The 18,211-nt window shown below is 38.3% G+C and overlaps 1 protein-coding gene and 1 long non-coding RNA gene across 2 annotated transcripts in view; one reads left to right on the top strand and one right to left on the bottom strand.

Moving 5' to 3' along the window:
• The first annotated feature begins 31 nt into the window (after positions 1-31).
• LOC128198445 (uncharacterized) lies at positions 32-2,080 on the top strand. The gene is made up of 2 exons (XR_008251169.1): positions 32-949; positions 1,870-2,080. It is a non-coding gene; the product is annotated as an uncharacterized LOC128198445 (long non-coding RNA).
• An 818-nt stretch (positions 2,081-2,898) lies between these two features.
• LOC112050671 (serine/arginine repetitive matrix protein 1) overlaps positions 2,899-18,211 on the bottom strand; it is a 35,697-nt gene continuing 20,384 nt past the window's right edge. Inside the window, exons 3-11 of the mRNA XM_052883999.1 lie at positions 16,790-16,945; positions 15,352-15,946; positions 14,866-15,028; positions 14,144-14,217; positions 13,454-13,691; positions 12,379-12,471; positions 11,837-11,901; positions 3,390-11,104; positions 2,899-3,137 (exon numbers count right to left, since the gene is read on the bottom strand). Of these exons, the coding sequence (XP_052739959.1) occupies positions 11,045-11,104; positions 11,837-11,901; positions 12,379-12,471; positions 13,454-13,691; positions 14,144-14,217; positions 14,866-15,028; positions 15,352-15,946; positions 16,790-16,945 (1,444 nt within the window). The 3' untranslated portion in view covers positions 2,899-3,137; positions 3,390-11,044. The remainder of the gene's footprint in view (positions 3,138-3,389; positions 11,105-11,836; positions 11,902-12,378; positions 12,472-13,453; positions 13,692-14,143; positions 14,218-14,865; positions 15,029-15,351; positions 15,947-16,789; positions 16,946-18,211) is intronic.

Below are 18,211 nucleotides of genomic sequence, written 5' to 3'. Positions count from 1 at the left end.
ACAATTTAAAATAGATAAGTACCCGAACCTGGGGCCTAATTGTCTAACGGAGTTCATTGATCGTAAAGTTCATACGATCGGCTACGATCAACGATCAATCGTAACTTTACATTGGTATTGTCTAATTTAGTTCATTATATGAAGACCGGATGGTGAACGATGAACTGAAATCATTCATGAAGATTGCGTATTGTTTATGCAAAACGATAGTGAAACTATCGTTAATAATATTATCAAATTTAAGTCAAACTCCATAATAATGCATATATTTTAACAAAGTTTTATGTCTTTTGTTTAAAACATTAAAGAAGAATTAAATTTCACGAAAAATATCTACTATTGAAGAAAATAGCGTGAGAAAATGGTACATGCAACTTAAGTAACAAAACGCAATTAACGAATTTAACCAAGGGCTATTTGGACTATTTGGTAATCTCCCTGTTGTCTGTGTAGGCTAGTGTCAAAATAACGGGGTATCCTATTAGTCTGTGGTGAAACATAGCATATTAATAACCTGTGGATTGGAAATTTTAATTTATCAAAACAAAACAAAATTTTTATTTTTCAGGTTTTAAAGAGAATTTAGAAATTGAGCAAAGTTTTACTAAATTATAGTGATCTTAGGAGCAAAGTTTACTTCGTTTGTGTTATTGTTAATCAAAAATATAAAAGTAAACAAAAAAGAAAACTACCTCTATCTAATTTTGTCGATGTCCATTTCTTATGAAGTTTCTCATTAAAACAACCCTTAACTCAGGCAAGGCAGGGCTAAGGTGGTTAGCGTAACTACAAGTGGTTAACTTACAGTTAGCTAACTGAAGAACAATCAACAATGCCCGATTAATAAGTGATCGCGCTGCTTGTCTACTACATGTCCCTGCTGCTAGTTATATCAGTAATTTCTTTGTTGGGAAGTATTTAGCACATCCGGGCTGCGCAAAAGGAGAGGGTGGGCATTTCCTCTGTCTTTTAGAAAAGTCCGCATGTTATTTTTATCCCAGTGTTAATCTCTAAGTCTCGTATGAATCGGCACTAATATACATAGGTTTACCTAAGTGTGTGATGAGTGACTTCACAAACAGACTTATTATTAAAGGATTTGAACAGTTCTCTAGCTCTTTAGGGTGTTTTATTCCTTCACCAGCCAACAACAGTGTCATAATTACAATGGGTTCGCAGAGTTAGTTTATCTAGGCATTTAGATATACCATTCAAAATCCTCTACTGAGAGCAAAATGTTACTGTTTTATTTTATTTTTTATTCTTTACAAGTTAAACTGAAAATCCACAACCCTTTCAGTTGCTACACGTCATCACACCGGAATGCAAAAATCGCTTGGCCGTATGTCTCAATTGGTCCAGCCGGGGATCAAACACAGGACCTTCGGAACATTAATTATCATTAACATCTGATAGTGGTATATTAACACCATAACTACCAATCCACATTGGCTAATTGGTGTGTGAGTCCCTAAGCTGTGTTTTTGCTACGGCCAAATATCTAAATGTGGTTGTATGGTTTTTTTTTTTATTCTTATAAGTTAGCCCTTGACTACAACCTCACCTGATGGTAAGTGATGATGTAATCTAAGATGGTAACGGGCTAACTTGTTAGGAGTAATAAGACAATCCACACCCCTTTTGGTTTCTACATGGCATTGTACCGGAATGCTAAATCGCTTAGTGGTAGGTCTTTGCCAGTAAGGTGGTAACTGGCCGAAGCCTTCCACCAGCCAGACCTAGACCAATTGAGAAAACCTCAATCGGCCCAGCCAGGGATCAAACCCAGGACACCACTGCTAATGTTTTCCTCTCAAAGATTCTATCTAACTTTTAGTATGAAATATTAATTGTTTTTTTTAATTTCAGACTAAATTGATTATTATGAACAGACCATTATGATGATCCACTGATATTGACTCAAAGACATGAAGATGAGTGCTTTGACAACAAGACTGACTAGCTGAGCCAGTTTAAGAAAAATGTGGTGTTTGTGTGTGTCTAATTCCAGGAGCTCTCTATGTCAGCCATCCATCTATATTCTTACTCATTTTTGTTAATTATAAAATATATTTGATTATTTAGTATGTAACTTCATTGTACCTATCCTGCTAGCTGTTAGAAAGATAGCATCTGTAATAATTTATTTACGGTAAAACATATTTATAAATAAACATGCTTTAACATTTAAGTATGGCCAATATGTTGTCAAGTACAGTGGGCAGGGCTGAATCCATGATCCCTCAGTGTCTAGTCTGGCCCCTTTATGGAGTAGCTAGTTAGGCTTTAGCAGATTTATATTCTAATGTGGTAAAACTCGTTTTTCTGATTTAAGAAAATATACTAATCATCAAAACAGTGTCTGCAAGTACTGTACAGGCCTACTGTTTGGATGAAAAGTATATATTTGATTATTTTTAAGCTTTGTGGTTTCAGGGTAAAAAATGTCTAACTGAAAGTCTATGTTTACTGTATTTATTATTATTATAATAAATAAACTTAAAAAATTTTTTTTTTTATAAACTTCCACCCCTATTTCACCCTCAGAGGTGTCATTTTCATAATTCTTAGAATACTAGTAGTCAAGATACTGTAATAAAAAGATACAGTTTGTGAGATTGTAGGGGTAAACACTGGACCTACTGAACCCATGTTGAAGATTATTTTACCAATAAAAATCCACATTTGAGTATTATAGGCCATGTATTCCTTCCCACGGGAACAGGAATTATGTGGGTGAAACTGCAGGGGGGTGAACATACACAGGTATTATAAATGTATTTTTTACAACTACACTTTTTTGAATAATTTATTTAATTATTGTAATGGTAAAAAAAATATTAATAGTAAAATGTTAAACTGAAAGCTTTAGTTTTGGAAAAGACTACAAAAACAAACTCAGCGAAGTAAGTATTCTTTTATTTTCAAATATCATCAGCATTTCACAATCTATGCAAATATTTTGATAATACACACACATTTATGATTTGACCAGATAACAGGGTCATCAGTACAATGTCCTATCAGCTAAAAGCCTTTGCCATCTTTTCTTCAGCACACCAATATATTATTCCACTGTATTGCAGGTGCTTTTTGCAATATTGGAGTCTGCAGTTATAGGGCATATTCCAAATATCCTGTAAAGCAAAATTGTTAACATTGAGCATATTATAAAATACACACATCAACATTTAGTCTCAATGTAAGTGTAGTTTGTGTACTAAGATAATATAGCAGACAGACAAGCTTCGCTTTGACTCATTCCCTATTCCTATCCTATTCTACTCCCACCCATTGGCTTATCTACTATTATTTCCTATTCCTATTCGGTAGCTCAGAATCCTAGGATTCTTAGGGTGGGCATGCACCAATGGAAAATGTAAATGTACCTATGAGCGATGACGAAAGAGTTCGTTCGCCATAATCATAATTTTAAAAATGAAATTCGATTCCTTTTTGCTTAATAACCAGCAAACTTAACTAAACCACACACATAGGCCCTGGAACACAGATCCCAACACATTGGATACAACAACATGCAAGATGTCGCAGAAATCTAAAACATGGTATGGTATTAAATATCGTAGGTAGTGAGTTTATGTCGCTCTATGGACTTATCGTCTCTTTCTCTGGTACGTCCAAAGAAAGTGTGTGTAAGAAGACATTGGATGCTGGAAGAAAGATGCTGTTTGATCCCCAGTTCTTGGAGGAGTGAGACTGTGTCCAGGATATGCAAGCATTCTTCTTCAACTCATTTCTAGAGCGTGTACATTATTTTTCTCACTTTCTCTCAGAGTCCAAGTCTCAGCATCCTATATAAATCGATTAATAGCACTCAATTAACTTCATTGTTTTGACTTTATAGGTTCATTGCAAAGAATATATTATTTATTACTCTTTTTAACAGAGTTCATTGTTTACAAACAAAACACTTCGCAAAGTTTCGTCCTAAAAATGCTAACAGTGGACGGAGAGACTGAATTGAGAGATTTAGAATGGAAAAAAATATTAATTTTAGATATTTAATAAAATATAAATTATTATTTTGGAATTTTGGACATCCACAATTTGTCCGTTTTACGATCAAAGGTGACTCAAGACCCATCGTAAGTTTTTGACATAAGCCATGAACATAAAACTTTACACAATTCGAAGACAATCGCAAATAACTGTCAAATCTTAACAAATCATTCACTCTTCGTATAAAAATAACGATCTAATCGTAATGAACTAACTATGCCCAACCGATGGCTTTCCATTGGCTTACACAATCCGAAATAGCCGTTTGACAAGTAAAAACGTACGATTTCAACTGTCAAATTCAATCGTTTGCGTTAGACAATTAGGCCCCTACTTAGGTAATACGAAGAAGCAATTTTTACCCTTATTTGATGGTCTATGTATCTCTCCACTTGTGTCCATGTCTAATACCCATCGGACTACAAGAGTTGGATGCTCTAACTAGAGGTGCTGCCACCATTCCCACATTTCTGCGTAACACCTCAAACTTGCCTTTGAGATTAGGTTTGTCAAAAACTCATCTATTTTTTTTATTTGGTTGATACGTTTTATCTTCCTATTCCAGTATTTAACAGTTCTCGTTAATCAAAGGCTGATGTCTGCACATTTTATCATATTATTGAAATCAAGCGAGTCGCAGGTATTCGCTGGAGGCGGCTCAGTATCGTGATGTTTGGAAGTCCCTATAAAAGGACTATATCCTGCAGTGGACGTCTGATACGACGATTATGATATTATTAGCTGACGCCGCGCGGTCTCACCCGCGTGGTTCCCGTTCCCGTAGGAATACGGGGATAATATAGCCTATAGCCATCCTCGAAAAATGGGCTGTTTAACACTGAAAGAATTGTTCCAGAGATTAGAGTGTTCAAACAAACTCTACAGATTTATAATATTAGTATAGATTATAATTGTGAAGGGAATTGTTAACGATTTAGGAAATAAAATATCAGTGCGGTCACACCAAATTTTAATATTTCATCTAGATACAACAAAAATATTATAAGAAATATATTAATTACAATAATCAATATTTAATACTTTACATTTTGACATTCATTTCAAATACAAGAAAATGATACAATACTATCCCAAATGTCACACAATGTTTCAAATTCCTTTTAAATACTTAGGTAGTAAATTTTATAGTTACAAACAGTGTTTAAAATCGGCGCTATAAGGACCAATGCACACAGCTTATCCGATTAAAATGCACATATGATCCCTTATGTCAGCACAAATTATACAGCAGATACTTATATGCTGTTGATCACATTTTAACCCCTCCTGGTATATAGCAGATTATTCCTATTCCTTGCTAGATTAGCTGACAAGGAACAATAAGCAAGGAATAGGAAAAGTAATATTCCATGGCTGTGTTCATTGGTATTAAAATACAGAGCTACTCAAATATAAGTTCAAACAACTAAGCCTTTGGCTACGTCACGCTTAAATCTATATAAATGTAGATATATTAAGGAACAGTTGACAACGTAGCGCACCTCTAAGCAGATAATTGAATACAGTCGCATGCACAGATTTTACGACCAGGGTAAGAAGAACGAGTCAGATAAATGATGTGATGACCTTTTAACATTTATTATGACATTTAAAAAGAACAGCGCCCATTGACAGTTATTGGATATAAAAAAGATATTGACTTCCATCAGTAATGTTTTCAGAAAAGAAAGATATTCAAGGCAATATGATTGATTACGAAAGGTGTGTGTAAAGCCGGATTTATAATTGTCTGACGTCACACAAACAAATGACACGACAGACAAATGTTAATCCGCCTTAAGTTAATGATTTTTGCATGTGTTTAAAGATCTGAGTTGACTGAGTTTCTTTTGTGATCTTCTCGAACCGAGGCGCTTTGGAACCCTCGTAAACCTAATTTTAAGTTTTCGACTTTAATTATCACCATTAAATCATGACATAACTTGACGTTTCAAAAGTGCTTGTAAACTAAGCCTAAATGAAATATTTGAATGAATTTTGTTTTTTTTATCTTGATAAATGTAGGTACATTACATAAATACATAGGTAACCAGTTTGTTTATGGAGACGTATTAGGGCTTAATAGCTACTAGAGGTGCGCACGCGTCGACGATATCGAAAAGAATCGGTTGTTCTAAAAACAAGTCAACACTTCATTCAGTCTTCTCGTTGCACTCAGCTCATACAAAACGATTGCACTATCGCGAATAGGTATTGCGGGATTCGTTGCGTTACCCTAAGTGTACCTACTATTGTTTTTATCAAGTAGGTAAACTTATTTAATTGGATAAAGAAACCTAAATCAACTTACAATTATTACGTTATAGGTAGATATTAGAGAATCGATCTATAGTCTACGCCCATTCTATAATTATATATTCGGACTATGGAAGGTAAAAGTTACTCTGCATATTTACTCTGCATATTTACTTCACTCTCTCTAAGTTCATTAACAAATACTTCTAATCCTCACATTGTTATTAACTAGCGAACCCGGTTAAGTTTCGCTTTGTATTATGTTTACTTCTTCTCTATCCCAACCCTACCATCACCCTACCCCTACCCTACCCTACCCCATCCTACCCCTGAATTCATTTTTCATTGTTTGTAAGATGTATTCTGCTATTTGGAGCGGAGACAAATCCAACGAATCAAAAACCATGAAAATCTCGAGTTATAAGTGTTGTAACAAATTTGACTTTCTTTTATACGTGTATATAAAGATGAGTTCTCACCTTTCCGGTCAAATTTCCACAATTTCATCGTTTACAGCACACAGTTTTTAACAAAAACTTCTCGTTAACATTACCTCTACCCTCCATAAACATAGAATAACTGTGTGTCACCTTGATTGTAGTATTTAGATACCTAAATAAGGTTTTTTTAACATGTCTCTTATATTCAAGGTATATGTTTACTAAATGGTGCCTGGATATGGAAAATGAACGCAGCGAACCCCGGACCGTAAAGCGATGTCACAAGACACTGCGATAGCGGAGGCAGTTTGACATTTCATTTTCGCTCCGTCTGTTTTGTATTATCTTGTATCTATTGTAAAAGGTATATTTGTTTTAGGTTTCCTAATGGAACTGTAGCAGTTAGGTATTCGAATCAGTTTCAGGTCTTACGATATTAGATACTGTTCCAAATAGTCCAAATACCTAATGTAGGTTACTGTAAGATCAATTACTAGTTTGTTTTTTTTCATCATCAATCAGACGGAGCGAAGAAATGGCGCGCGTGCCTACAAGTAATAGTTACAATAATACTCTCTATCTCTAGGTACCAACACAGTGGCGGACTTAAATCTTAATCTTTGTGAAATTGGTGAAACGTAGGTAGATATACGCAAAAAAAATAAACTGGTAGGTATTATTTATGTAATAATTATAAAATACGGAAAAAGCTCAGGTTGCGAAAGTTAATATATTTTATTTACTGACAAACAGCAAATGGATAACATAACAGAAAACTCACAAAGACACTAACAACGAAGACAAAGAGAAAACGGCCATATTTAAAAGTTACGTTGTTCGTCGTGTTCAAAATTTAAAATATTTTTCTACGCTAGCCGATAAGTTTTAAATTATACACGATGTTTCCGCGCTGCAAACAAAACTTTTCCGAACTTGTGAAGTGAGTTAATTTGCTTTAAACAGTTTTGGATTTGGTAATTTGACTAACATAACTAGATGAGCAAATATTTCATAAAACTTTTTTATATTAAATAGGTACGTGAGATATTGCGTGGGGGAGACCGCCACAGTGTAGGTACTATTACATTTAATCGTTTAATTTCTAATTCAAGTTGGTACAGTCAATACATTTTTATGAAGCCGCTGCAAACAGTGGACGAGTCTAATGTAGTGCTTGCTTGTGATCGTGGCTTTGAAAAATAGCAAGTTACAAAGCTCCAAACCTTCAATCACCCAAGCATAAAATACGTAGTTATATTAGCAACCGTCCTAATGATGTTAGAAGAAAAAAAGAGGTTACATAAACCACATTCGATGTTTACAAGTGGCAGTTGGCACATAAAAATAATTTCACCGGCGTTGTCAACAGCGCGAAGACAGTGCGGCGACATATAATGTATCATCTATGGCGGCGACTGAGCTTAGGTTTGCTAATCAGAGGGCCTAGTGGCAGTTTGATACTGTTAACGTCACGTAACGTAAACGCGAATTTCAAAGGAATTGAAACAGCGCCATCTAGTGGCACTACTGCACAACTGTCTCAATTCCATATAAATTTGCGTAAACGTCAACGTGATAGTAACAGTATGGAAATATTAAAAACTCCCACTAGGCACACAGCATAGTTTTAGCGTGTCACTTGCAATCCGCATATCTATCTAGCTCTTTTCTTCTAACATCATTGCAACCGTCCCATCAAAACCACTGTTGAAGATTGCACTTTTAGCGGATGGATGTATAGTACGACGCTAGGAACTAAGAAGTGTCTACTGTCTAGTAGGGCGGTTACTCCACATATTTTTCCGAAGAAAATATAACATATTCGTAAATGTTCGACACTTGCGACGACAATATGCAAACTCTCATAGCCACCATGGTCCCCAACTCGTGGTTGCTTACTTTACTGAACTATGATAGGCACTATCATAGATTCGTATTAGATTCACACCATGTGTATATCAATCAATATTATTTTATTGGACACAAAGCATCTGTTTACTATAAAGGTGCGTAGCTCCTGTCTACGAGGCTACGGGCCTACGATGTTACGTCAATACAAACCAGCTGGGCTATTCTGTAACGTTGTTTGTATCGCAAGTGCGAGCTTCGAATTCATCTCTATCTCTCTCTGTCTATCACGATAGTAGAGAAAGAGACAGAAAGAGGTGAATTCGAAACACGCACGTGCGAGTTATACAAAACATCGTTGCAGAATAGACCTCCTGTAGTTTGATTACAACTTACCTACTTTGTCAAGTTTATAAGACTTCGATGCTATTTTGTCGTGACATCGTTGACAGCAGTAGGGGTAACAACAACTTTGAGATTCGACAAGCAATTAGTAAGAACTCTGCTACGGTACCTGCATAATAACATTGACTGGTCTAAGTTGCAATTTTATAACTTTACTCTGCACAGATGTCGCCACTCTAGTTGCAAGTTGCACTTGTTGATAAAATTAGTTGCAACAACAAGCAGGTTTCTGCTTCTCCCAACTATTAACGAACCCTAATACAAAGTTGACAGTGATGTTTCTTACAGAGGAATTCATAGACGTTATAGGGGTACCCCCAGGGGATCATTCAGCCGCTGAGTGTCGAAATTATCCTCTATTTGTTTGGGAATTTGACACTCAACGAGTTAATGATCCCCTGGGGGTGTCCCTACAACGCCTATGAATTCAACTGTTAAGTCTACTCGACTCGCCCACTGTATGCAGCCGTAAAAAGTCTTACTACACAAAGTAACTCTTAACTAACTTGTGCAGTAACAGTAACCTACGATACAGTAATAGTAACACACAGATATGTACCATCGGCGACGGTAGTACGCCGCCGCGGCGTAGTTAGGTCCACTTTACTAGGAGTTAAATTCAACAACATTTATATTGATAAAGATTTACGCACATTACATTTTAGTCTGCGATGTGGTGCATTAATCGGTCCTTGAACCGATTGTACATCTTCGACTACTTAGTCTTACTAGATAATACATCAATATAAAGAGGTTTTTTTTTACATCCGAATACATCATAATAGGTATATACTCATACTCAGGAGACTCCGTTTTTTATTCAGTGATAAAATAAGTCTTGTAGCTTATTATCTCTTTAAACCTTTAAAATAATCAATAAACTAATCATTAATACGATAAGATAGTAAAAATAATAATCAATCATATCAATTATTCAATCAAATCAACGATTACTCCAATAATTTAGTATATAGACGTATTGTGTTTAAGGTTGTGTCCTACTAGTACTATGAAATTACTTAGCATCTCAAAATTTAACTAATAGGGTTAAAAATAGCACAGTACAGGGATTATAGGTCTCTTAATAGTAAAATATAAGATGTATCTGGTCTGACGCTAAACTATTAATTAGTCTAAATATTGTTGAAAGTTATTTAGTACCATTTATTTAGTAAGCCATATAAAAATAAAGTAAAAACATCAGATAACATTACGTAGGCAATTTATTAACAATTCCATTAATTTCATATTTTAGATGTCAGGGGCCTTCGATAGGCCTATATTATTATACAAAACCCTAATTCTGATCTATTATTATTTAAGAGTGAGGACCTGTTTTGGCCAGACTTTCGTAATTCTTTATATATTGAAAATTTGTCAGATAATGATACCATAGCTACTTGTAAGTACCTATAGTAAGAAACTATGGAGTTGGGTTTAGGTGCTAGTAGGTAAAAGTCCTGGCACTCGATCATTCAAGTAAAAGGGCAAGAGAGTTGAAACGATGTAAGGCGAAGAGTTGCTACGAAACTAAGTACCAGACGACTCAGAACATGATTTCTAATAATTAAAGATGTAAACTTTTAAGGTGCTGACATACTATTAACTTATATATCTACAATTACAAAAGTCAAGTCATCACTGGCCCATTTATATTATTTTATGAAAATAAAATTGGTATAAAAGAGATGTGTCTACATTGTGACAACGTGCTAACAAACATGACCGATTTTGATAGGCCGATTTAGAATTATTTTACAAACATTATTACAAAAATGGATATTTAGGTATGATGTGTCTGTATCTAAGTATATATTTTACGTTCACTTCAATAAGATTTGAATTAATGGTAGATAATTTGGTTAAAAGAGGCGATTTAATTTTTTGGCCATTTACAACGATCGAAATCGGTAAAGCGCGCTTAGCTTTACATTTAACACAAACAAACAAAAATATTCAAGACTAAAACGAAATTATTTGAAACATAACAAGACGGACGAGTGGACGTAGTCAGAGCGGGTGGGTCACGGAGGTGACAGGGTGGGTACAACCCACCTCGCGATGTGTAGGACACCTCACTTGATTGAGCACGTGAACTGAGCACGCAATCGCTGCAGCGACGACATCGACTCACTCTGGAAAATTCCAAAATCATTAATTCCAACATTGTTGATCTACCTTAGACCTAAGAGTAAGTAGAAATCGAATGTAGGTAGGTACCTATTTTATTTGTATCAAATAACTATTGAATTCCATTGCTTTACATTATTATTAGATGCATGAAAAGAAATACGAAGAATTAAGTTTAAAACAAGAATTTTCAAAATCGGTCCACAAATAACGGAAATATCGCCGAACATACATAAAAAAACATACATACAGCCGAACGTATTTTTTTGGAAGACTTTCTTAATAGTAGCAGACGCCCCGCAGTTCCACCCGCGTAGTTCACGTTCTCATGGGATTACGGGATTAAAATATAGAATACGCTATTTGCTGATAATGCAGCTTTCCATTGGCGAAGGAATTTTTAAACTCTGATTAGTCGGATCATCAGGTGAGATTGTACTCGAAGGGCTAACTTGTAAAGAATAATAATAAAAAAATATATACCTGCACGAAGGGTCACCCGCACCTCATTTCGGAGACGTCATAAAGATAGCATCCAACTATATAAGAGTTAAATACCGAGCTTATGCTAGCCACAAACGGTCAATCATTCTCACGTTTCTGTAGCACCCACGACTATAATTGATCGTGTGCTGGTCACTGCGTACATGATTTGTATAGTATGCCGCGTGGGTACTGCCGTTTGCTTTTCAGAAACGTGAGAATAATTGACCGCCAATGGCGACCTTTATACTAACCGTGAGATGTGAGTGTGGCGGCAGCAGCGCGTTGTCATTCTCCACGTCCTTGTCGTCTACACCACCTGTAGTCGAACGAAATGATAACCAAATATTAATTAATTTATATTTATTAGTCTTGTCTGTGAAATACGAGTTGAATCTTTCTCTTTAATCGTTTTATATATTTAAATCAGTTGAGTAAAAAGAACTAGCAGTATCTAATAATAAATTGCGACATTGATTTTCTAAAATACCTCAGTAATGTCGTGGGTAGAATAAGAGCCAAGATAATCCAGTGTTTTTTTAAAAGTCCCGAGAAGAAGACAATGTTGAACTCTCTGAGGGCAGTTTATATTAGGGGCATAGTTGCCGCCGTATATGGGATCCCTTAAATGTGAAAAATTTGTAAAATTTAATCCAAAATCACACTTAATCTGGTGCTTCCCGGAAAAACTGCTAGTGAGATTTTCTGGATTTGCCACTCGTCTAATGGGCCCCCAACTAATTTTTGTACAGGGCCCCTCTAAGGCAAGCTACGCCACTGGCTTAGATCGTGTCACCTTGGTGATGCGAGTGTGTGTGCGGCGCGGGCCGGTTGCCGTTGTCGTCGCGGTCCGAGCGCTCGCCGCCGCTCTCCCAGCGCCACGATGCGCCTGGACACGAAAAGTAATCAATCAAATATTCACTTCCATACAAATAAGTGCCTACCCTTGTGTTACTGTGGTGGTTGTTTTCATCAAGTCATCTCCTTTCAGATGAAATCCTGATGGAAGTACGGACCTCGAGGCCTCTTAGCTTCTTTGCTTGGGTAAGACGCGAAGGATCTTGCTCCCCGGTCATGTTCTTTCAGCCTCTTTCAGGGTCGTTTGTGCAGTTACTATGTTATCTAGCTGGGACGATGTTGAATCGGGTAAGTGCGGTATCCATCTCGTCGCCGTAAGTGCCTGTGGTTTGCCCATTAGAAGGAGCTCGCGAGGTGAAGACTCCCTTTCGGCGGTGTCTCTTGCGGTGTAGTGAGACACCGCAGTTAGCTCGTTTAGCTCCGGACAATGATACGTTATTAGGATTTTTACAAGAAAACTCTTATAGAACCCTGAAGTTGACGGTGTTGGTACACCCCCGTGCCTCGGAGAGCACGTAATGCCGTCGGTCTTGCGCCTAAATTTTTCACCAATCGTGTCGGTCTGCCGTCCATCGGACTATTAGAGTAAGGGAAAAGAGAGTGCACCTGTATTTGCGCACACTTGTGCAATATATCTGCTGCGTAAATTAATTACAGCAGTAGCAGTACTGAGCAGTGATAGCCCAGTAAATATGACCTCTGCCTCCGATTCCGGAGGGTGTGGGTTCGAACCAGGTCCGGGGCATGCACCTCCAACTTTTCAGTTGTGTGCATTTTAAGAAATTAAATATCACGTGTCTCAATCGGTGAAGGAAAACATCGTGAGGAAACCTGCACGCCAGAGAATTATCTTCATTCTCTGCGTGTGTGAAGTCTGCCAATCCGCATTGGGCCAGCGTGGTGGATTTTTGGCCTAACCCCTCTCATTCTGAGAGGAGACTCGAGCTCAGCAGTGAGCCGAATATGGGTTGATGACGACGAAATTAATTAAAGTAGTCATAGTAGGTACTCACTGTCCGAGGGGTCGGTGGTGGTGGTGTCGGTGGGGTCGGTGGTGTCGCGCTCGGAGCGGCGCGGCGTGTGCGGCGTGCGCGGGGTGCGCGGCGAGGGGGAGGCGGGCGAGGGCTCGGAGTCCAGCTCGAGGGACGAGCACGCCGAGCCCGACCCATCCGCGCCTTGCTCCATCTCCTCCTCGCCAGACCCTGAACCGTCCGCCGAGCCTTCCGTCTCTGGGTCCACTTCTGCTGGCTTCTGCGTTTACCATGGTTAGAATCGTTTAAGTAAAATCTTTTTATCTTAACCCATTTGTTTTACGTGTACAAATGTCTATTTACACTCTTGACAACCATAAGAAGTGAAAATGGCAACTTTAAGATTTTTACTGCATAAACTACCCGTGCCAGAAAAAAAATTCGTCAGTCTTTTGGGTTGAGAAGGAATGCCTTCTCAACCCAAAAGACTGACGATCATCATCTCAAAACATTGTTAAATTTTTGGGCTGGAAAAACATTTGGTTCGAAAGACTTCTCGCCAAGCAGTTTATAGTTCAAATACGATGTCAGTTGACAAAATACCAGGGTACGGATTACGGGGTACGCCTTCGAGATTAGATTTAGTTAATTGTAACATTGATGTTATAATTTAAAAAAACATGATCTGGGTCATGTATTTTTACAGTTTACGCAGTGTGTTTGAATACTTACCTGTGGGCCTTGCGCGTCTGACAAAGCACGTCGGGCTCTGGGACTGGTGTCCTCACTCTCGGAGCTCGTCTCCTCTGTAAAACACATTGTCACATGAAATACAACCCAAAACAAACCGCATCCAAGCAAAATATTTTGAAGTTTGACTGCACTCAAATCTGATTCACAAAATTACTGTGCAAAACTGCGGAATAAGCTGACAGTACCTACTTGGACCGAGAGCCATGATAGCCCAGTGGATATGATCTCTGCCTCCGATTCCAGAGGGTGTGGGTTCGAATCCGGTCCGGAGCATGTACCTCCAACTTTTCAGTTGAGTGCATTTTAGGAAATTAAATATCACGTGTCTCAAACGGTGAAGAAAAAAGATCGTGAGGAAACCTGCATGTGTGAAGTCTGCCAATCAGGCCACCTTGGCCTAACCCCTCTCATTCTAAGAGGAAACACGAGCTCAACAGTGAGCCGAATATGGGTTGATAATGATAATGATGATGACCTACTTTGACGTCTCCACGAACTGCATTATCGCTAATTACCTTTCTTCGGCGCTTTGCGGTGCGTGTTGGCGTGTGCGTCCACTATGAGAACAAACCAGCGCCAAGCACAAGATTATCTGGTATCTATGTTTGGCTGCACTCGAAAGTGATGCAGTGCAATGACTGCAGTATAAGCCGGCAGTAATTGGACCTCTCCAACGTATCGTTGCTATTTACAAGTATTACCTTTCTTCTGCGCTTTGCGGTGCGTGTTGGCGTGCGCGTTCACTTTGTGCTGCAGCAGCGGGTAGAAGCCGCGCGCGGTGGCGTTGTGCGGCTCGTACTGCAGGATGAGCTGGCAGTACTTCAGCGCCTCCGCGTACTGACGCCGCATTATTGCTGACAAGAACTGGACAAATCAAACGAGATTTTATGTGTTTTTCTGTACTTTCTTTAGCAAACAATTTTTAGAAAATTGAGATATGATCATAACGTCATGCATGTATAAGACTTTGTTAATTTAGCGGTCAATATCATATTTTAATTATGTATCGAGGTATGAATCCTACTTTACATACCTAATGAATGTTAAGTCAACATTCCCAAGCCTTTAGTAGTACCTATTGAAATCCAGTTTATTACAGCTTTGCCAAAATCTTCAGCACAGTGTTACATTAATTATTTACAGCGAGGATATTCCCTCGGGAATTGGATTATACGAGAAACAATTACCTCTGCTAAGAACTCGCTAGGAGCCGACGAGGCGTCATTTCCATCGGAACAGTCGGGACTGGTGGAGTTTTTGTTGGTGGCGGCCATCTTGCCCGAGCGCGCTTCGGTCTTCAACCGAATTCGCGCGGCCGGGGGCGTCGACGAACCGGAGCCCAGCGAGGGTCTCGCACGAAGCTGTAGCCGCTCGCTCCTCGGCTTGTAACAAGCGTACCCGGACGCTGCCGGCAATGTGACCACGAGGCGTTTATTCACTGCATCGACCCCAGGCTTCGGTGTATGCGGGGTCGGTGAACCGCGTAACGGCGACAAAGATGGCTGCCGCAAATCACCAAAAAGAGATGGTGGGCGTGTTTGCCGCTCTTGCAGTAATTTGAACGCTGCTTTCGACGCTGTCTCTAGGTTCCGCGTGGGCGCTGTTGTTGACCAGATCCCCGGTGGCAGAGGTTGTGGAGGAGGAGGTCGCGGCGGCGCAGGGCGGTACAGTCGGCTGTTCGGCACTGCCTTTGTGAACTTTCGCTCGCGTTTCTGTCGCTTGCGACGGCCTCCACTGGAACGAATCTTTGCACCTTTCTTGTTGGCGGTGGGTCCCGGATACCTGATTCAAGATATTCTGATTAAATATATATGTTTATTTATTTGTAATACCATAAAATATTAGGTAATAGAATAAATTAACAAAAAAGCTGTTGCGGTCAATTTTGTAATGTAATTAGATGTTTTGGTTTATGTTTCTAACTGACTTCGTGTGGAACTCAACGTGTACAGTCAAATCACTATTATTTACTTAATTACCGAAAAAGAAACATACAGTCCCTGACTTGTCTTGGGTTATTCTTTGCTTTTTCGGATCATAAGGTCCTAGGACCTTTCCTTTCATAATTCCCAAAGAGATCCCTCGTGGCTTGGAGAGCTCGTTAGATAAGCTGCCGGTTCTAGTTATTCAATTATCTGATACCCATTAATCATTAAACAATTAAACATTGTTAACTTAAACAAGTCCCAATTTTTCTACTACTAGAGAGGACTACTTGTTGTTGAGCCATTAAAATATGCCTATAATGCTAATAATCGACTCACCCACCCGCGAAACAGATTGATTTTTATTAAAACAGGACGATGTTAATGATGTTTAAAAGGATGATGATACTATACTCCGCGCCACGAACTAAGTCCCGTAGACGCGGCGCTAATGTCTTAATGGCGCTCATTATCTTTTGGTAATGGTGGTCTTATTGTCATTTGTATAAGGCGCTGTAAATTTTAGTTTCATTTTATTTAATTTTAATTTTATTACTTACCTATTAATGGTGAAACATTGTTACCTAATACGTAAGAACATCTTTGTATAACTAAATGTAATTTTTCTTCCAAATAAATGATTCTGATTCTGTTCAGGTTTTAGCCGCGGGACTTCTTTCGTGGCGCAGGGTCTACTTACAGTCGTGGGTTCGGCGTGTACAGAGTACCGGTAGAGGAGCGCGGCGGCGGCGAGGTGCGATTGCTGGCGGCGCCGCTTTTCACCTTGAGGCGACTGCCTGCAGTAGCCGGCGCGCCGAGGTCTATCACGTCCTCCGGCGCTATCGACGTACTCGACCTGAGTATCAATTGGTATCATTATCATCATCATCAGCCCATTTTAACGGCCAATACTGGACTGGACCAGAGATACCCTAAGCCTAAGTGGGTAGTGACCCTGCTTTCTGCATCCACGGCCGTGGGTACGATTCCCACAACTGGAAAATATTCGTGTGATGAGCATGAGTGTTGTCCAGTGTCTGGGTGTATTTATACATAAGCAATAGGTGACATTATCATTATTATCAGGCTATCAGTCCATTTTAACGGCCAATACTGGACCAGGCTTCCATCCTTAAAAGACAGGAGATACCGCCCAAGTGCGTAGTGACCCTGCTTTCTGGGAAACACAACTGGGAAATATTCGTGTGACAAGCATGGGTGTTTTCCAATGTCTGGGTGTATTTTTACATTATAGATATAAGTATTTATATGTAGTGTATAAATATATATGAAATCCGCTATTTTAGTACCTATAACACAAGCTACGCTTACTAGGCTAGATACTAGATAGTGATGTGTGTATTTATTAAACTATATTTATTTATTTAAAAAAAATCAAATGGTGGGTCTAAGCTCCATATATTCTCTCGTATCCATATGTATAACGCGGCGTACCCCGGTAGGGATTCCCGTAATTAGAAAATATTCATGTGATGAGTATACTTATATAACAATCTATACTATTATACATCATATAAGTTATTTAGAAGTACTAAATAGTACATAAATGTACATCATAAAATCTTAGTGCCCATTGGGGCTAGACAAGATAGTGATTTGTGTATTGTATTTAAGTATATTTATATAAACTATTCCAGGAAGTCCGTTTGGAGGAAGTATAATCATTATAATGTCAAAATTCACATATTTAAATGTATTTTAAAATATTATTTTATCAAACGGTAAAAAATTAAGTGAAGATACCTATTAATTTATTTAAGTATTATTTTACTGAATAAACGTAATTTTAGTCACAATTCGAATAGCTCCCATTTAGATTTGCGAGCACTTTCGATGTCTCAGCAGAACGAGCGATGTAAATTCGTAGGCCCGTAGGCGGGAGCTACGAGCTACGCAGCGTTCTACAATATAATTGAAGTTCAGTGTGATGAATTTGCAAAATAAAGAAAATTGTTATTTTCGTTAAACTGAATTTGAATTCCAATTTTCTAAATTGCCTATTTGTTTTCCTATATATTGAATGCCTATTTCTATAAAAAATATATTTATAATTTTCTGGAAAAGTAAATTAAAACTTCATTATAGTCTGGCAAGTCCATTG

Source organism: Bicyclus anynana, chromosome 10 (genome assembly GCF_947172395.1).
Source record: "Bicyclus anynana chromosome 10, ilBicAnyn1.1, whole genome shotgun sequence".
Taxonomy (NCBI): domain Eukaryota; kingdom Metazoa; phylum Arthropoda; class Insecta; order Lepidoptera; family Nymphalidae; genus Bicyclus; species Bicyclus anynana.
The sequence above is the reverse complement of the archived record's forward strand: the minus strand, read 5'-3'. Positions and strand labels throughout refer to the sequence as shown.